The following is a 21,684-nucleotide window of genomic DNA, read 5'->3' as shown; positions in this document are numbered from 1 at the left end:
TAGGAAAGTTAGCAATGTAGCTATTTTGACATCAGATTATTTTCTGCTGTCCTCTCATAGTTAATATTTAACATCTATTTGTGTTTAAGTTATTTGTTAATATTTAATTGTATAACACAATAGTACCTATTTGTGTTCTTAAACTGAATATAATCCTCGACATTTTATATGTTGAACAGTTCTTACATCTCAAATATTTTATTTTATAAACATGATTATCAAAATAAATTCTAATGCACCATTAAATATTACTTTTAAGAATAATATACAAATTTAACCCAAGTAAATATATACAATGTGAGTAAAAAAATACTCACTTCTTCTTTCTTTTTAATAGCAGGAGATGTTGATGACCTTCGTCTAGAACTAGATGAATTTCTAAAACAAATATTAGACGAATATGAATATATTTAATATAATTATAATATCTATTTTGTAAATAAAAACAAAATACTAAAATTACTTTTTATCAGTGTTATTTTTCTTTTCCGATGAAGGAGATTGTCCTTTTGATCTTTGTGGCTGAGAAGATTTAGAATGTTGTTCATCTCTAACACCCCTAGGAAAAATAAGTATCAAATTATTTAATTAAAAAAAAAAATACACAAATTTATTTCGTCAGCAACAATCAAAAAGTATTGTAATACATGTTTTTGGATAAAAACCACACGGAGTGAAAGTTGAAAACTCCTAATAATTCAAGTATGGATTAAAAATTAAGATAAATAATTTTTATTTTTTATAATATTTCGAAAAAAATTTTGAATTTTTGTTTACGTTATAAAATAATAAATATTCATCTTTATAATAGATGATATTATCACTTATTCAACAATATCAATATCCCAAACTTTTTTCGGGAATTTATATATTGATAATCATAGTATATCATACAATATTGAATACTTTGTAATCAAAATTTATTTTTAATAATTAATTTATGACCTTGGGTATTCGGGTTAACTGAAACTAACTGATTTTAACGCCAAAAAACATGTAGAATATATTTTAAAAACAATTTTTTTGAGTTAACGTTATTCGGAATATCGTTACCTAATTTTTTTTCGATATTGCACAAAACCAAACGATTTCAATATTCAAAAATATATCGTTGAAGAAGTGTAATATAGTAAAATATTATATACAATTAGAATTGTCTTTAATTGAATATGTATAAATTACAATTTTACAATTAGAAAATATATATTGAGTTCAAGCAATAAAAAGTAAAAACTATGTTTTAGAAATAAAATTATCTTATACGTACAATCTATCTTTTACTGGTTTACGTTCTGCTTTGTCTTCAACTTTCTTAAAAGGTGAAGGAGTTCTAGATAAACTTTCTTGAGAAGCCTGATTATACATGAAAAAAAAAAACAATTTAAAGAACTGCAATAATATGTTGAAGAAATAAGATTAATTATCTAATACAGTAACATTATCAGTGTGATATAAATGTATACTAAAATGTTAATTATTAATACCTAACCTAACCTTTGATTTTGAAGTGTTATCTTTTTTTGTGGGAGAAATAATACTAGAATCCTTAACAGTACGTTCCCTGCTACGTGATTTTCCACTTGGTCTCCTCTAAACAATACATAACTTATATAACTTTAAGCTTATAACTTAATGAATTACAATCAACAAATACTGTTTAACTGGTATAACAAATAAATTATTATTAATAAATAACATACTTTAGATTTTGAACGAGATCTTGTATGTCTGCTGCCTGATCTAGATTTTCTTTCAGGACTTCTGGATTTCCTAACCATAAGACATATATTGTTAATTTTTTTTAAGACATTGGTTTTAGTTTTTAATACTACAAGTTAAGTTACCTTCTTCGAGGTGATGATTTTTCTTCTCTTTCTCTTTGCCTACGTCTATCACGTTCACGATCCCTTTCACGAATTGCTCTTTCTCTATCTCTACGTTCCCGTTCACGATCACGGCGATTACGTTCTCTTTCTCTTGCCCTTTCCCTTTCTCTATCTCTATAATAACGATCACGACTTTTTTCACGATATCGGCCACGATTAAAAGCATGTCTAGATGGACGCCTCGATCGAGAAGATGAACGATCACGTCGATCCTTAAAGATTATAAATATACATTTTTATTTTAAGTCAGAACTCATTACAAAATTAGGTAAACCAATTTCTACATTAAAATTAAAAATATTACTCTTCTATCTGTAGATTTATCTTTGTCCGATTCACTTCCAGACGATTCATCTTTATTTGTTCGGTATTGTCTTTTTTTTTGGATACTGTTTTCTTTTTTCTGAATTTCAAAATCTTTTTTACGGTCTATGAAAAAAATATTTATAAAATAATTAAACCAGTTAAATTAATTTAAAATGTTTAATACCTACCAGGGCTTAAAGAAGAATTAGACGATGATGAACTACGACTTGATGAAGAAGAATGATGCCGTTTTTTCTCCCTGCGTTTAGTAGAATCTCTAGATAATGATCGTTCTTTAGGTTTAGGTTTATTATTTGTTTCTACAACTTTGTCTTTAGCAGGCGAAACTCTGAAATAAAAATAATAATAATGAATAATATGGAATATACCAAGTATGGTTTATTTGGATGGTGCTTAAGTAAAACGGAATAAGTAAATTTTCATCAATAAAAATATTTTGTTATGTTTTGTAGATAATTGCATGCTGGTTTGACGGGTGACACTGCAATTAAGTTATCTTTCTTTATAATGTTGTTAAGAATAAAATAAACAAATTTATGTGTCACCAGTCAACCAAGGAGCATAAAACACAAAAAAAAAATTTTTTTTTAGATAGGTGAATATGCAGAGCACTGCCTAGGATGTCACATGGTTATTCTAATCCAATCTATATCTGCTTAAATAATATTTTTTTTAGATTCTAAGTGGAACGATGAATGTATTGATTTTTTACAATGATGTGTTTTTTTATTTTTTTATTTTTTTTTTGTGTCTGTCATCACGCTTTGGGGCAGTAAAACTGCTTCGATTTTCTTCAAATGTATCTTGTTCAATGGGTAAATGAATCTAGTTGGTGCATTCAGGAGGTCAAATTTTAAAATTTCCAAAAGTTTTCAAAAGCGCCGGGAAAAACAACATAAAAATTAAGGAAAAACTGGATTTTTTTACACAAAATTGATTTTGGTTTTTGGTGTAACTCTAAAACAGATGAGCGTAAACAAATGAAATTTTCACTGGTTGTTTATATTTACTTTTCTATACACGATAAAATTTTTAAAATATTTAAATTTATTTTGAACTGTTTAGGAACATTTTCAGTTTCCAATTTTATTAGTCTTTTTTAGATTCTGAGTGGAACGATGAATGTATTGATTTTACAATGATGTGTTTTTTTTTTTATTTTTATTTTTGTGTCTGTGTACACGATAAGTAGTCGAAATAATGCTTTGATTATCAACTTCAGTATCTTGTTCGATTGGAAAGTGAATATCGTTGGTGCATTGGGGAGGTCAAAATTTAAAATTCCCAGTAATTTTCAAAAGCACCGTGAAAAAAAAAAGAAAAATTAAGGAAAAACGGGAATTTTTACACAAAATCGATTTTTCACAAAATTGAATTTTGTTTTTGGTGTAATTTTAAAAAAAATGACCATAGATACATGAAATTTTCAACGGTTGTTTATATTTCCATTTTCTATACACGATAACATTTTCAAAATATTTTGATTTGTTTTGAGCTGTTTACGGACAATTTCAGTTTCCAATTTAATTAGTTTATTTTTTTTATGAATGTCAATAAAATTTAATACAAGATTCCTACTTTATTGTTACAATGACATTTAAAAAATATTTAAAATCTTTACAGTTTTTTTTATAAGCATTTTTTTTTTTTTTTTTTTTTTATTAAAATAGAATATTTACAATCTGTAATATTTATATACATACAATAAGTAAATTTGATAATATAATAAGAAACAACAACATGAATGGCGTGAGGAGGGAGGCCCACCAGTGTGGGTACCCTCTAACTTGGGGGATAGAGTTTTATTTTATTTTGTTAATTTTTTTTTTTTTTTTTTTTTTTTTTTATTCGATTAGTGCGGGTCGGGATTTAGGAGATCACGACACCAGTGTCTTTTTAATCGACGTGGGGGGTTATTGGGTATGAATTCACTGGTTTTGTTTCCGTGATTTTACGGCCTCCCAGCTCCTACTATATTTTTAATATGATATTTAAAAAATATTAAAAATCCTTAGAAACAGTTTTTTTATAAGCATTTAAAGTTCAAATCTTGACAAAATACGGAAAAACCAAGAAATTTAGCAAATTATTTTGAGTTGAGAATTCATAAAATTTTTTTATTTAAATCTAAGATTTGAAAATTTAATACAAGATTATTCATAAGTTTGTCCACCTTTTCAAAACAAAAATGTCCACAATCCAATTAAATTAAATTTTTATGAGCGTTTGAAGTTCATATTTTACAATATTGGATATTCACTCGATTTCCCATGTAGCGGTTTTGTTATTTTATTGTTATTCAAAAATAAATAACTGTAGATACATGAAAATTTTACTGAATGTTTATATTTTCATTTTCTATACACGATAAAATGTTGAAAATATTTTGACTCTTTTTGAGCTGTTTATGGACATTTGTAATTTTTTTAGGTTTTTTTTTTCTATAAATATCAATCAAATATTATTTCTAGGGTAAAAAGGTGTGAAGATTTAATGCAATTAAAAAATATTGAAAATACATATGTACAATTTTTTTTAAAAGCATTTAAAATTCCTTTTTGACAAAATTTAATAATTATTTTGTAGTTTAAGATTTATAAGATATTCAACTTTTATATTTAAAGATTGAATATTTAAAACAAGGTTCCACCTAAATATAGGTTATATATAAATTACTTTATTCACAATAAAATCATCAAATATATACTTAGTAATATCATAGGCTGACTGACAATCTTCTCTCAGAATCGTTTTCTTATACAACGATATTACATCATTGAATTCAAATATAACACCTTCCATTACAGTGACTCACTTGTAACCTACTGTACAGCAGAGTAACATCCACTCGCCCACTTTTTTTAAGATTGGATTTTGACAAAATTGTTTTTAGTAGTTCTAACTAAAAAGATTTAACATTTAATAATCATTTTTTTTTTTTGTGTTGTGTGCAGGGAGAGACTGGCAGCGCGGAAGTTACCATACCCACCCAACCCAAGCACTCTAGAAATTTTATGTTTGGGCCTGGGGCTATATTTGTTATTTTTAATAATTTTTCAACTCCACACCGTAATCATTAATGCGAAAACGAAGAATACAATATTACAGGGGCGTATGCAGGGGTGGGGGCTAACGGGCTGAAGCCCTCCCCCCATTGCTTGAATTATTATTACTTAAAAAAAAAAATATTTATCATGTTTTAACTGCCAACTATAGTCAGGGGTTAAAGTGGGAAAAAATTCCAGAGGGGACTTAAATATTAGAATATATAATTTTATATATAATATCTTATGTATAAAATCCTAATTTGTTAAAGAGGACGCTTTTTAACCGTCGTCAGAGGTAGGGGAACTGAGTCCTCCTGTGTTCCCCCACTTTAACTCCTGACTATAGTAAGCAATTTCGTAAATTTCATATATGTCTTACCAGAATGAATTTATTTTTGAAAAAAAATTGTATTTGTATACCAATTTTCCTAAACTATCTATAATTTTTCGGTAAAAGTATGAACTACTTGTATGAAGTTTTGAACTTCAAATTCACTGTGGTTATGACGAAATTTAAACTTTAAATGCTTATAAAAAAAAACCATGATGTCTATGTATCGTTAATATTTTAGTTATAATAAAAACTTACATATTACATTTTTAAGCTTTTTGACTGGATAAATAATTTTTTATTTACATTTAAAGAAAAAAAAAAATTTTAATTAATCAATTACAATCCAAGTGAGGATGGTATAACCAAGCTGGTTATCTAACAATTTTAATAAATTTTAATTTTTTTTCTCCAATTATTTTAAAAAGCACTGAGCATTTTCAATTTCGACCAAGTTATAAATATTTTAAAATTCTTCAAATAAACGTCTGAAATTATTAGATTGAACAAAATAAAAATAAAATGTTAACTAATTTTCGAGCCGCCCCACCCCCTATTGAAAAATCTTGCGTACGCCACTGCAATATTACAATTCTATTTACAAAAATAAAACAACTGGAACAGTCCGACTGCAGTTATGATGGCTATGAAAGTTATTTTAGATTCATTTTTGTAATTTATTGTGTAACAATACACGTCACTAGATGCTATTGGTAGAAGTTCTGGAACACTTAGTAATTAATTAATTTTTTAAAACAATAATAGGAATTACTAATAAAAATAGTATTTAAATTAAAAACATTAAATTTATTTTTGGATTTTTTTTATTTTATTTGTTTCGAAAAAGATTTTAATATTGAAGTAACTTGTTTTTTTTTTTTATTATGTTGAACTTAGTTGTATCAAAAATATTTTTTTTTCATTTTAAAAAAATGTATTTTATTTAAAATAAAAATTGTAACATGAGTGTCTGTTTGGTAGTTTTAAAACTTATACCCACCTGGCCACCTGAGCCTAAGTCCGCCCCAGGTTGTGTGCTTCTTAAAAATATTTAGTTATGGTTACAAGTAAATTATATTTTAAACAAATAATTCAGATACTAATAAATTTACCAATTTATTATATAACTAAAATATAATCTGACAATCTTATATTACAGTAGGAATTAAGGGTTCTGAAATGTTTAGGTTAGGTTCAATTTTAAGTTCAATTTGAATTCAATGATAAACCATTGTACCTATATGATGAAAAACGATTTTTAGAGACTGTCTAACTTTTTTTAACCAAAGCTACTTAAAAACTATTACAATAATAATAATATTATTAAGTATTAGCATTTAAACAAATGTTTAACCCCTACCCCCAAACTTATTTTAAAAAGAACTGAGAAATTTCAATTTTGATCACTAAAAACAAACACTTATATCCATTAAATTTGCTTCCAAAAACGTCATCAAAGCATCCCTAAAAAACACATAAAATCAATACATTTATCACTCCATCCAGAATCAAAAAGTTGAATTTGAATAGTAATATTGCATCACAAATAATTGTTCACCACAATACATTCCAATAAACTAATTACTCTTTTGGATAATTTTTGTCTAAGAAAGTAAAGTTCGAATAAAAATGGCTCTGTAGCCAATAGATCAAGCTGATCTGAAACTTTAGTTTTTTACTGCTTACACAAGAAAATGATTTTTAGTATAAATTATTAACAACTTTTATTTTAACACATAATATAGGTAATATGAAAATAATTTTTTTTTTACATAACTTAAGTACTTATTAATTATTAAGATATGTAGATAATAATAATATGTAGATTAGTAAGATAATACTTACGAAGTCTTTGGATTAGTAGTTTTTTCCTCAGTTGAGGTAATATCATTTTTAGGTGAACAACTACGACTTTTTTCTTTTTTAGTCGGTGAAGTATGTCCATTACTCACAAGTTTTCCTTTTGACTTTGAACGAGAACTAATGACATAAAAATACATTTATTATATTATTCAATACCTGTTAGAGATAAAAAAAAATTTAAACAGTACATTGAAATAAAAAAAAAATAGGGCAAGTAGGTAACAGTAGATATAGAAAAATGATTCAGAGTGGAGGCGATCTATCAACTTTAAAACTTAGTATATTTTATAATATATTTATATTGCTATTTAAGTTATTTATTTTGCTACTATAGGAATACATTTTACTATTATAGGTAATACGGTAGACTTAATTAATTTTTTTCCAAAAACATTGCATTTATTATATTATTATTAAATTGTTAGTCAATATTGTATGAAAAGGTTTATGGTATAAACTATAAATAAGATTGGTATTTAGTATAAATGTATAATATAATAATATAAATAAAAGTTTCAAGTCTCCAAGATAATATTTTTGAACAACAAAAAAATAGCTAAAACCATTATTCTTTGTTTAAACGCTCAACTTTTTTTTTTTTAATTCCAGTTATAACAACTTAAAAACCTTGTGTTAAATTTTTTATTGACATTTTTAGAAAAAAAACCAAAATTTCAAAATTTTATAACTATCTTAAGTTAAAATATTTTAAAAATTATACTATTATATAATATAAAATGTGAATATAAAAATTTACTTATTTACAAGTATCTAAAGTTATTAGTTTTGGAATTACAACAAAATAAGAAAAATGCGTTGTAAAACATTTTTCTCAATTATTAAAAAAAGTACAGAGGCATTTTTACTAAGCACCAACTAAATTAACTTTTATTTCAGAATAGATATTGAAGTTGAGGATTGAAGTATTTTTCTAGCCTAAACAGTATCTTTAGACGCAATAAAGAACACATACATGTTATCATATCGATGGTTTTTTGTTATCACAAAAATAAAAAAAATTAGATTTTGGTATTAACATTTTCAGAAAAAATATGGGTATTATCTGTAAAATAGGTGGTTAAAAATATTATTGTTTATTTTTTATACAGGGCATCCAAACACCCAAATATAAAAATTGTTGAAAGTCACTATAGTAGAAATTTCATTTATTGACAAAAAACAAAATGATTACAATACTTACTCTCTTTTTGTATGTTTTTCTCGTACTTTATCTGAATCATGATCTTTATATTTATCTCTTTCTTTTTCTTTATCACGTTTATCACGATGGCGATCTCTAGATCTGCTACGACGATCTCGTGTATGTGATCTACTACGACTTTTCCTCCTAAAACAATAAAATTGTAGACAATTAATATTACTATTTTAAATCATTCATGTTTTGACTGCGATAAAGATAGGTAGTTTTTAGAAAGGATTTAAGAATTATTAGGTATGTTCTGTGTGAAGTTATTAAATTTTATTTTTGTGTAGAATTATTATTAGACTATAAAACTTTTCTAATTGTTTGGCCAAATAAAGTATATACAATTGACTTAATGTCATTAAGTGTAAAATTACTATATAAAAGTTGGCAAGTAACCGTTTTGCTGTATAGTAGGTGTCAATCAAGTGTACCTCATCATAGAGTAAAAAATACTGTAATGGAAGCGTTGAATTTTAATATTATGGATTGGAATGTTTCAAGTTTCATTTAGTTCCACTACTGTTAATTATATAAAAGATGTACTATTATACATATGTATACTACTTAGTACAATGTTTTTATTTACTCCTACAGGGGAAATATCGTCAAAAATCCTATACATAATATATTATCCAGCGACACGGAAGTGCCGCGACCTAAGTAAAAAAAAAAAGGTGTATCACACGACCTTGTATATATACAGAAACCTAAACATTCCTATTTAATATATGTCAGGGATGGCGAACCTTTTGTTAACTGTGTGTCAAATCAAAATGTTTGGTTTGATTTTATTTGCCTCGAGTGTCAGAAACTTAGCAGAACTTTTTTTTTTGTTAGTCGTCATGTAAGGTATCCGAAACTATCTGTTATCTGTTGACCGTTCTGTTGTACCCACGTTTATACGTAAACGTGAAAAACAAATTTATTGATAATCTAATCTAATCGTTTACGAGCTTATGAAATGAAAGTACAGATTACAATATCTTACGATATATTCCAATAATAAGTTAAAGATAGTTTCAAATTATCGATTATTTTTTTGGAAAGTGAAGTAAAAATTATGAATTATATTTGAAATTGGTGTGTCACTGAAATAATGCAAGTGTGTCACTCCGTGACATAGGTTCGCCATCCCTGATATATGTTAATATTTTGGTATTCTTTATTACAGGTCTAATAAATGGACCAAATCGTTAGAATGAGGTATCAATCGATTGAGAAAATCACAGACTACTTGCTTTTATAATTTTCAATGGAATTGGTTGAATAATATTTTAGTTATGATCAAAAAATAGTGGATAATATACTACTTTTGACCCCGGCTGCTGTATTAAGAGGTTGTCAGTGCACTATTTGTTTTCTCTCTTTGACTCACGCGCAACAGACAAAACGCAATTGCGCAGAATGGTTTTTTTTATGTTTTTAAGTAAAATCACCCATTACAAAAAAGATAGAGAATAATATTTTAGAGGGACTGACATATTGATTTTATATTTTATTGTTATTTGACTTTGTATTTAACTTTCAAAATAAACAAAAAATGATGTTTAAATTGTTTTAAAACAATATTAAGAGAAATTAATATGTCATTCCCTCAAAAATATTATTCTCTGTCTTTTTTGTAATGGCTGATTTTACTCTAAGATAACTTAAAAATATAGAAAAAATAATTGCGCAAATGCGTTTTGTCTATGTTGCACGTGGGCCAGAGAGAAAAAACGAATAATGCGCTGGCATCCTCTTAAACGCGCCATGGCTGACCCCGGGTAACAGGAATACTTGTGATAGTGGCATACTTGACAGTACTTCTTCCACTACTCTAGTTAGGTTAGGTTACTACGATAGTTCACTCTCGGTGCATTCCGTCTCACATATGGAGTATAGATTACTTTACGGTTATGTGGCGTTTGTGCTAATCGTGTTTTGTCTACATTTCAACCTTGCTATCAAAAACATATAGACAGCTGTTTGTACCCGTTTATTGTTGATGCGTTACGACTTGTGTAGATACTAGGTACACGGCAAATTTTGTGGATAAATTTAATTCGTCTTTGGGTACACGGGGTAAACAATTACCCCAGATGTATTAATACAGTATATTAAAAATGATAATTTATAAAAAACTATAGACATTCCAACAAAATCACTCTGATAACTCCGTGTAAAAAGACGCTAAGTGAAAAAAACTTAAAGATATATGCTATAAAATATGTGATTTATTTATTAATTACGCCCAAGATGAGCAAAAGTTACAAAATATATATACATTAAAATACATTACTTAGTTGATAAAGAGTATAGCAAACACGGTGGATCATAAAAAAAAACAAAATTTGTAAGGTTATTACCAAGTTACTTTTGGATTTTCATTAACCTAACTGTTAACTTACAAAATTTCTTTTTTAATTAATGTGAAATTAACGAATTAATTTTTCATTTTAAGAAGTAAGTTAAGATATTTTGTTTTTAATTTTATTACATTACACTATTTCACTATTTCAGTCTATTTCGTTTTCATGTCAAAAAATATTTACCGTGAATTTTTTAAAGTTAAATATTTATATTTTTTCCAATTTGTTTTATATGGAAATTGGAAAAACTGTATAAAGTAAAACACTATAGTTGATGATTTAGTTTTGGGTTGTAAAAAAATTTAGTGCACTAGTTATATAAACAAATTAACTTTTTTTTAACTTAATAAAAAGTATGTATTAACTTTTAACTTAACCGAGTTAACCTACCTATAATTAAATTAACTTTTTGTTATTGCTGCATATTAACTTAACTTAACAGAGTTAAAAAAAATCATTGACTTACCCAGCCTTGTTTGTTACAAAACATACACATACGGTTTAACAAGGTATAGTAACTGTAATAATGGCAGTGGCAGTAAATATGAAATAATAAGTGATTTCGAGAATTGAATTTACCTTAAATTCAAATTTGGTAAATAGATTGTCCCAATCAATTTGCTTATAAATAAGTTTATATGCATAAATAACATCATTAAATAATGGATCAAGATCACATTGTTTAGCAATGTTAGAAATATCATTAATTGGTAATCTTAATTTAGGTAATAAGAATTTTAGAAAGCAATTTTGAATACTTTCAAGTTTATTTACCCAAATACCAGTAAATGGGTTCCATACTATACAGAACAGTATTCTAGAATGGAACGTACTATTACTAATGAACAATACAGATATAAGGTGGAATAGTAAATGGTTGATGTGTAAAATTTATATATAAGTAATTAATCCAAATTTAATAAAAATTGGTTATTTATATTTATTTATTATATGAATTATTTTAATTAAAATGAATCTTAATTTCGTTTACTTGGTCGGAAGATTCAGTCTAAAAATGTATAGCCAAGTACTAAGTATTATGTAATAAATAATGCAGACCCCATTAAAATAAATAAATTTGTTTCCGACCAAGTAAACTAAATTTGGATTAATTACTTATATATACATTTTACAAATTAGACCATTTACTTAGATTCCACCTCATATCACACATTTTATAGTATTTATCTATTAAGTTTTTTTCACTTTGCATTTTTTTTACACGGAGTGATTTTGTTAGGATAGGTGTAACAAAAAACAAATATTTTAAATGTATATATTACCAACTCTGAGCAATGTTAATAATAAATTGAGGTGATAGTGTTATGTAAATCCAGCATAAATAAGATTGTCATAACATGATCAAAATATATATTAAGTTTAAGAGAAATAGAAAAACATTTTTATCATAATAAATACATAATTGAATTAAAAATTACCTTTCTCTATCTTTTTTTCTTTCTTTTTCTCTATCTTCTTTATCTTTTTCAAACTTCTTAATCATATCTCCCACACGCTCTTGATCTTCCTGTAATATATAGTTGCAACATTAGTTCATCAAGATTAATAATAAATTAACTTTTAATAATAAAAAAAAAAAATTCTAATGAACAAAATAAATAAACAAATTGCTTTATAATTTCGGTATTCTTATTTTCTATTATTAATTATCAGGTATATTAATTATTTAATACTATAGGGGCCCGTTTTACAATCATTGTTAAAACCTCGGTTATGCTTAACCCACTGATTTTCACGGCCGAATTCCATGGCTTAACCTAAGTTAAACTATTGTAATACGGGCCCTAAGACAGCGATTCTCAAACTGTAACTGTAAGGTTACTCAAAATCAATTTTATTTATCATCATTTTTATCATAGATCAATTGAAGATTTTATGGATTTTAGTACTTTTTATTGTAGCTAATAAGACATACAATTAAAAAATTTGAGAAACACTGCTTTAATTTATATAAGAAATGGTATGTCACAACTGTTCTTACTAAAAATTAACTAGATGGATACATTTTGTATTACCAAAATCAACAAAACTGAAACACAATAACTATAAAAATAATATTACCATTTTCTTTTTTAACTCTTCTTTTTTTTGCTCAATAAATTTAGGGGGGATTCCCGATGGAGATTCCTGTGCAGACAAAAGTAATTCCCACAAATCCGTCATAAATACTCGAGCATTTTTGCCATTCAAGAAACCAGTGAGATTTATTTGCATTTTTCTTGGATCAGGCCACTAAAAAATGGCAATATTAAAAAAAAAATGTAAGTAAAACATACAAGATATTTTACATACAGTATCGGCTTCAAGCTGATTGTTCACAAATTCTTCTACAACATCATCTTCCATTCCTAGCAATTCTGTTATTCTTTTACCAATCCAAGGTTTGATAGTATCTAGTTTTACTTTATTCATATCAACCTTTCATGGAACATATATATTTTGATAATTTTAGTATTTGAAAATTAAAATAAATAATAACAAATTTAAAAACCTAGACAATTAAATTATATTAATTATAATACCTTAGCGTTTAAAGATTCACTAAATTTCATTTGTTTCAAAAGCTTTTTTTCTTTGTCACTGAATCTAGTATCCTGGTCAGCACTAGTACCCTATAAATTAAATAATAGTATGTTATCAAAGTTATTTGAATATATTAATGTGATTAAAATTTAAATCGATCTTTTAATTAATGGTTAAAATGCCATTATCGTTTATTACAATTTAATTGACTAGAGAGTATTAACACAAAATATATTCAAATGACGATGAATAGAAAAAGTATACAACTATACTCTATTCCATCTAAGAGTAAACCACTCGGCCGACCAAAACACCTATTTCCGCGCATCCCCACCACAATCCGGACATTGGTAAGAGCATTAGCACAGGCGCCCGACGACAACTGTTGGCCAATCACAGAACGCATAGCCATCGCATGGGGGATCAGGCACAGTTCAGCGGTTCACTCTCAGATAGAATAAAGTATATATAGGTAGGTAGTTAATTTTTAAAAGTAGATATCTATCTAAGGAATGGTATATTATTATATCATTATTTAAATCCTCAATAACATTAGGTTTTAAAGAAAATTTTTGACATATATATTTACTATTTATAAATAACTAGCTGATCCCTTGCAGTTTGTTGCCCGTATAAAATGGCAACTCTTAAAAAAATTACGATTGTTTAACTTTTTTTGGGTGTAACTCGCTGCAGTAAGTGCAACTTAGCCATCCTTCAAAAATTCAATTTGATGCAAGCTTGTACCTGATCTGCTAATTAACCAATGGTAACCAATAAATAAATACTCATTTCTACTAATTATTTCTCCTATAACCAATAGCAACCATTTATAAACAAAAATGTCCATCGTAAATCTCAAAACCCCTGTTTGAGCACCTCCCCAGGATAGACCTACTGGGTCCAATTGTGAATTTAAATCATTCCGGGAACTACTCATACACACACAAGAAATTTCATCAAAAACGGTCCAGCTATTTAGGAATGCATAAAGGACACATATTAATTTATATATAGATAGATACAATTTAAAAAAAAAACTATAGCTAAAGATGTTTATTTAATATTTTTCCCAAGTCTTCTTATCCTGTTTTTAATCATTAATATTATATTAAAATAGAATGGGAGCTATAAACCTCACAAGAAATGGAAATGGCCTATCAGGAAGGAGACCTGAGGAAAACATACTCATCGGGTGAACTGTGCATAAATGACAAACAGGCAAAATACCTATACAGTAATGTTAATGATAAATATAGCTGAATCAAAATAATGTTAATATATTTTTAAATTATTAAACAACATGTACCTATATTTATATTCTATCCCACGAGAGAATAGTCACTTTTCGCGCATCACAAATGATTCAATTATTGCGTTGAGAACCACGTGATCACGCTAACACTGGGTATTTTGTGGGCGATACGCGGCTCTGATGAGAATCAGTCAGCGGACTGATTATTCTCTCGTGGGATAGAGTATAGTAAGAACAACACTGTTGAATACATACATTAATATTAGTGAACCAACATTTTATGGGGTACCTACTGCTGATAGTATTCATAATCAATGCTATTACTGATACTAGTATTTCAAAAATAATTTGATTTGTATGAATATACATTTTCAGAAAAACATCCAGCATTGGTAATAAAATAAAAAATGTCATTTAAAATTAAAGGTATTTAAATCTGTTCTTGGTGTCACCACAACATGAACAGGAATAGCCTAATTAATTTTCAAAAATATTGTTTAGGTAGTAAATTACAACTAAAACAAATAATTCAAAAAGTTGTTAAAACTTTTTGAGAAGTGTTTACGTATATAAAGCCCCGTTCACACGATCAAATAATTTGTCAAATTATTTGATCGTGTGAACGGGGCTTAAAAGAGTTGCTCTGTATCATAATAAATAATAACAATTGATAAATTCACAAACTTTAAATGATATAATTTAACATGTAAACTTAATTATAACAACCCTATTTGGGATTGCTCATATACCTAAGTACCTACATATTTATATTAAATTTAAAATGATGAAAAATTTGATAATTTCTATTTTATTAAATAGCTATTTGGTTTCAGTTATCTATTGTATTTATTTTCATAATTGAACTAGGTAGGTAGGTACATATAAAATATAAACAGGCACACATGTGAAGTGTCACTTTTATATCATATAATACTACATTAAAAGGTTAATTAATTAATTTAATAGTCACTTAATATTATTTATTTTAGCTTATCTACTAAATTGAATAGATACAGATTGTATAGGTAATGCACATAAAATAACAATATTTATTGTATATAGTTGTATGTATGATGATCAAAGGGTGACGATCGTGTATCAATAAGATTTACAATACCATTATAATATATAACAAATGTCTAAATATTATTATGCCAATCTACTTGGTAATTCAAGTATACAACAGCAAACATAAAACCAGCCTATTTCGACAACGACCTAATATAGATAATATCCAAAAACGTAAACATCGACGTATCTTAAAAAATTCAAAATACACGACTGAAATTGATGAGATCTATTCACGGTATAATATCTGCAACGCCGTATTATTAATAGTGCTGGACAATTTCAATGAATAATAATATTGTGCGGTTGAAAACGTGAGACGCCGTAATTATTGTCGTGATCGTAGGTAAACGTTTAACATATTATTATTCAAAATGTACTCACCGTATACATCTTGATTCCGGTTCTAGAACCAACGGGTCAGAATATGATATTACAACACTCAGGACGGTAAAAAAAACAAAAAACGCCGACTACAATAATATTAAAATATTATTACAAAAATCATACAAACAGACACAGTTCGGCGTGCCCCGGACGCTCGGCAGACGGTAGAGTTCGGCACGACGGCACCTCACACGGCGGAAAACAATGGTGAAAAGAAATTGGATCATCCTGATTGGTCGCGGTTCGATCAGTATTGTAACTTGCACGAACTATAATATAATATCGTGTAAACGTAGTTCCACGCCATCTGTTCAAATATGTAATCGTACAATATAATTGTACGGCATTTTTATTGTGCTTGTCATGGAAAAGGAAAATCCATCGTTTACCGGCACGGCCACAGAATAATAAAATCATTTAAATAATAATAGTATAACGTGTCTATGAATAAAGTAATATGAAAAAATGAAATATTGAAATGCACGGGCCCGGTTTGTCAGTAGTTATTACTTGTCACTTGTCAGTAAAGTTGTCATGATCATGAAGATTGAAGACATTATTATTATTAAATATAATCATGAATAAATTTATTATTTTATATTATTTAATAATTTTCATAAATCATAAGTATATATCGATTGTCGACAGATAAATCATAAAATAAATGGTGACCACAGAATATATATAAAGCACAGATACATAGTTATATACTTTATATATCTGTGGTATAAAGTAACTTCCATAGACATAATAGACAGTCCTGTAAAGTATTTGAGTAAAAGTATTCAAATAACTTTTTTAAGTATTGAATAACATTTTAAATACTTTCAGCATGAAGTATTTTGAATGGTATTTTAAATACTTTTTTTTGTATTAAATACTTTTTGGTATTGAATACTTTAGTTTTTTATTTCGAAAATTGTATTTTTATTCGAAAATATTGGTTGGAAAAATATTGTTGTCAACTACAATAATAGAATAATAGTTTTATTAAATATTCTGTATTTCTGTATTAGCCGAAGCCCAAAGGTTTGTAAAAACCAGATTTCTAAAAAAAGTTATTGAATTTTGAATAACAATATTCCCTTTAAAACTATTAGATAACTATTAGATTACCTACTACCTATGTGTTTATATTACGATAATTAGAAACCCACATTAAAAACCAAAAGTATTTGAAATACTTTACAATTAAAGTATTTGAGTAGTATCTTAAATACTTAAAAAAAAATGTATTTGAGTATTTACTCAAGTACTTTTTAAAAGTATTCTTTACAGGACTGATAATAGACTATTATAATATGTCTATGGCACGGTCTTAGAAGATCTTCAAGACCGTCGTGGTCTATGGAAACTTTAAATACTGTTATCTGTGAATTGTGATGGTGACCAATGGTCATTGGTCATTGACCATAGACCTATTAACTATAGTTCAGTTGTAATAATAGGTCATAATAGGTCTATGATAGTGACACTCTATTAGTTCATTTAAATGCCACTGTGGCTAGGAAAGCGCCGTAAGTCATTCTGGATTTTTGTATTCAACTGATAACTGATAAGCTCTCGTAGTCTCGTTCAGCGTTCGGCCTTTTATAATTTTATATTGTGATGACATGCTTCGTTAGATGACAGGCAAAAATAAGTATATTTCTAAGTTTATATTTTAGTTTCGTGCCGGCGTCGCACGTGTGTCGTGTAATTAATACTGAATAGCCGCTGCTAAAAACATTCCCGAAGATGCCGCGAATCATGATAAAAGGCGGCGTTTGGCGAAACACCGAGGTGAGATTGAAACATTTACGAAAACTAACGTAAACAGAGCACATCTTAGTAATGTCTTACGGTCTTATTTTTGATTCAATTAATTTTATAGATTCTGAGTTGGTTTATAAAATTAAATAATATTGCCTATGTGTATATACATGTATATTATTACGTCTCACACTGTACATACTACATCTTTCAGTTTGAGAAATTCAAAAATATATTGTTTTGTTTTTGATGTTATATCTGTTTACATAAAAATCTAAAAATGTTTACTATTGTCAACTCTTTGACTGCTGGATTGAAAAATGACTATACCTGGCTGAATTTAATGCATTGAATTAACTTTATATTCAACCCCCTTTTTTTGATCGAAGATTGCCATTCTGTAACTAAATATGAAACTGTGTAGGTACATGAGAATCGTACTCTTAAAGTTAAAAAAATTTTAATGCAGTTTTGTAATAAAAAACTTGTATAGCAGTAGTCAAATGTTATGGATTAAGCCGGGGATTAAGCTCATTATTTTTTTTTTATGTAGGTACCAATCAGTAAATTAATAAGATACATTAAACAAATCTTTATTTAAACCGCAAATTATAAAAATGTCTATTAACTTTTTATTAAGTACAACTTAAGTTTACCTACAAGTCTAGTTTTTTTTTCTTTTTATATCCTGTATACAAAATTTCTTCCAGAAGGAGTGTTTCGATTTCAACATATAGTACCTTATCTTTTAGCAAATTGGATCAAGATGGTACTTTAGACAGGTCATTTTTCGATTTTCTCAATAATTATTTAATGCCACGGGAAAAATCCACCGGAAAATTACAAAAAAACGCTAAAATGGGATTTTAATTTCGAACGCTTTGTTTATCATCATAGAACGATAAAAAGTATATATTTTATATTATCACTTACATGATTAAATAAATAATAACAAAATATAAAATATCCAGACTGACAAACCGTCTCCGCTCAGAATCGTTTTTCTTATATACCCACTTGCAATATACTGTACAGCAGAGCGACATACACTTACCTGCTTTCTTACTTTTTTTTTTTTTTATTTTTAATACTGAAAATAGCCGATTTGTAAATCTGGTTTTTAGAAAAATATTTATCTTAAGTCAAGAGGTTTATTTTTTATGATTTTTTAAAATTTAAAATTTTTTTGAAGTAAACTCATTACTTTGGAAAGTAATACCTAACTTTTTGAAATAATTCTTAGATTTTAACAGGTAACTGTTTAAAAAATTTCATAAAATATTTTTAAAAGTTTACCTATATTTTTTGTATTTAAACTATTTTTGCGACTGGATCAACTGTACTTACCAAAAGTAATGAGATTTCAAAAAATAAATTACACAAAAGAATAGGTAAATGTTTTTAATTTTACAATCAATATTTTTTTTTAAAACAGATTTACAAATTGGCTATTTTCAATTTTTCAAAAAAAATTTATATCAGATTTATTGTTTTTTTTATTTTCAGTATAAAAACATAAAAATAAAAAGTATTTTTCGTGTACCGCAAGGCTCTGTAAATTATATAGAAAAAAATAATTAAAATATATCAATTATAATTATTTAGAACAAAAGTTATTTCATTTGTCAGGTCATCCTGTTACACCTTATATATTTTTAATGGCAAAATCATAATTTAATTAAAATATAACTACCATAAAAATAATAGTTTTATTAAATCTATGGAATGCCAAACCACATCGTTTTAGCTTAAAAATAAATACAGGAGTTACATCCAATAATCCAGTCAAATTAGATGAAAAAAGAGGTCCACCTCTGAAAAATTCTGAATTTTGGTACACACCTTTATGACATTGTTGTAAATAATGTGTAAAAAGTCGTCATCTATATCATGTACATGTCAAAGGTCACAATATTAGCCTTTTTTTTTAATATCTCGCTTTAATGAGTCGTGCAATAAAAAGTTCTGGTTATAAGTTGTAGAGGAAGTAATTATCTACAAAAAAGGTCTTGTGACATTTTCACGTAAAACTTATAGTTTTTGCCTTATAAGGCCATCAAAATGTACACTTTTAATGTAATATGAATTTTTTACTAAAAACAAGTAGCCTTTGCGTCAATATCTCGCTTTATACTGGTTGTACAAATAAAACTTTCAAACAAAAATTGTAGAGGACAAAATTATCTACAATATATATTAAATCGCACTTACGGTATACAAATTTTAACGTTTATCATACAAAATTATATACTATTCATGTATATAATACAATAACGATAATAAGAATGCCTTTGTTTTATACAGGATGTATTATGTCCATATTACTATAGGGTGGATGCCATGTGGCTAACTGGGTGGTTGTGGGATAACATGTTGCTTATATATGTATACTAAGGACTCGTCTGAATCAGTATGTATGGTTAGATTAAGTATGTATTGTTGGATTAAAATTTGATAGTTTCAAATTCAAGCGAGCAAACAGTGTTCTCCCGTTTTTGATATTATAATATTATCGTAATTTTGTATGGTAAACATTAAAATTTGTATACCGCAAGTGCGATTGGATATATATATATAACTATCTTGTATATAATTTTGTCCTCTACAATTTTTGTTTGAAAGTTTTATTTGTACAACCAGTATAAAGCGAGATATTGACGCAAAGGCTACTTGTTTTTAGTAAAAAATTCATATTACATTAAAAGTGTACATTTTGATGGCCTTATAAGGCAAAAACTATAAGTTTTACGTGAAAATGTCACAAGACCTTTTTTGTAGATAATTACTTCCTCTACAACTTATAACCAGAACTTTTTATTGCACGACTCATTAAAGCGAGATATTAAAAAAAAAGGCTAATATTGTGACCTTTGACATGTACATGATATAGATGACGACTTTTTACACATTATTTACAACAATGTCATAAAGGTGTGTACCAAAATTCAGAATTTTTCAGAGGTGGACCTCTTTTTTCATCTAATTTGACTGGATTATTGGATGTAACTCCTGTATTTATTTTTAAGCTAAAACGATGTGGTTTGGCATTCCATAGATTTAATAAAACTATTATTTTTATGGTAGTTATATTTTAATTAAATTATGATTTTGCCATTAAAAATATATAAGGTGTAACAGGATGACCTGACAAATGAAATAACTTTTGTTCTAAATAATTATAATTGATATATTTTAATTATTTTTTTCTATATAATTTACAGAGCCTTGCGGTACACGAAAAATACTTTTTATTTTTATGTTTTTATACTGAAAAATAAAAAAAACAATAAATCTGATATAAATTTTTTTTTGAAAAATTGAAAATAGCCAATTTGTAAATCTGTTTTAAAAAAAAAATATTGATTGTAAAATTAAAAACATTTACCTATTCTTTTGTGTAATTTATTTTTTGAAATCTCATTACTTTTGGTAAGTACAGTTGATCCAGTCGCAAAAATAGTTTAAATACAAAAAATATAGGTAAACTTTTAAAAATATTTTATGAAATTTTTTAAACAGTTACCTGTTAAAATCTAAGAATTATTTCAAAAAGTTAGGTATTACTTTCCAAAGTAATGAGTTTACTTCAAAAAAATTTTAAATTTTAAAAAATCATAAAAAATAAACCTCTTGACTTAAGATAAATATTTTTCTAAAAACCAGATT

The 21,684-nt window shown here is 26.9% G+C and overlaps 2 protein-coding genes across 10 annotated transcripts in view; one reads left to right on the top strand and one right to left on the bottom strand.

Moving 5' to 3' along the window:
* The window catches only part of LOC100160294 (serine/arginine repetitive matrix 1), a 19,239-nt gene extending 2,729 nt beyond the window's left edge, over nucleotides 1-16,510 (bottom strand). For 5 of the 9 annotated variants that reach the window (XR_001679745.1, XR_510864.2, XR_510865.2 and 2 more), the window contains exons 1-15: nucleotides 16,264-16,510; nucleotides 13,556-13,645; nucleotides 13,326-13,451; nucleotides 13,095-13,265; nucleotides 12,452-12,540; nucleotides 8,656-8,802; nucleotides 7,437-7,571; nucleotides 2,381-2,541; nucleotides 2,191-2,315; nucleotides 1,845-2,098; nucleotides 1,701-1,770; nucleotides 1,495-1,590; nucleotides 1,268-1,353; nucleotides 464-559; nucleotides 318-378 (exon numbers count right to left, since the gene is read on the bottom strand). Coding sequence is in view for 2 of the 9 variants with exons in the window: in XM_001951008.4 (XP_001951043.2) it covers nucleotides 318-378; nucleotides 464-559; nucleotides 1,268-1,353; nucleotides 1,495-1,590; nucleotides 1,701-1,770; nucleotides 1,845-2,098; nucleotides 2,191-2,315; nucleotides 2,381-2,541; nucleotides 7,437-7,571; nucleotides 8,656-8,802; nucleotides 12,452-12,540; nucleotides 13,095-13,265; nucleotides 13,326-13,451; nucleotides 13,556-13,645; nucleotides 16,264-16,272 (1,716 nt within the window). In the remaining 7 variants the exon portion in view is untranslated. The remainder of the gene's footprint in view (nucleotides 1-317; nucleotides 379-463; nucleotides 560-1,267; nucleotides 1,354-1,494; nucleotides 1,591-1,700; nucleotides 1,771-1,844; nucleotides 2,099-2,190; nucleotides 2,316-2,380; nucleotides 2,542-7,436; nucleotides 7,572-8,655; nucleotides 8,803-12,451; nucleotides 12,541-13,094; nucleotides 13,266-13,325; nucleotides 13,452-13,555; nucleotides 13,646-16,263) is intronic. The other 4 variants (XR_003839254.1, XR_003839255.1, XR_003839256.1 and 1 more) reach the window with 4 other exon arrangements.
* A 1,313-nt stretch (nucleotides 16,511-17,823) lies between these two features.
* The window catches only part of LOC100169164 (cell division cycle 5-like protein), an 11,451-nt gene continuing 7,590 nt past the window's right edge, over nucleotides 17,824-21,684 (top strand). The window contains exon 1 of the mRNA XM_001951181.5: nucleotides 17,824-18,048. Within this exon, the coding sequence (XP_001951216.1) occupies nucleotides 18,004-18,048 (45 nt within the window). The 5' untranslated portion in view covers nucleotides 17,824-18,003. The remainder of the gene's footprint in view (nucleotides 18,049-21,684) is intronic.

This window comes from Acyrthosiphon pisum, chromosome A1 (genome assembly GCF_005508785.2).
Source record: "Acyrthosiphon pisum isolate AL4f chromosome A1, pea_aphid_22Mar2018_4r6ur, whole genome shotgun sequence".
Classification (NCBI taxonomy): Eukaryota; Metazoa; Arthropoda; class Insecta; order Hemiptera; family Aphididae; genus Acyrthosiphon; species Acyrthosiphon pisum.
Note: the sequence above shows the minus strand (reverse complement) of the source record. Positions and strands in the feature narration are given on the sequence as shown.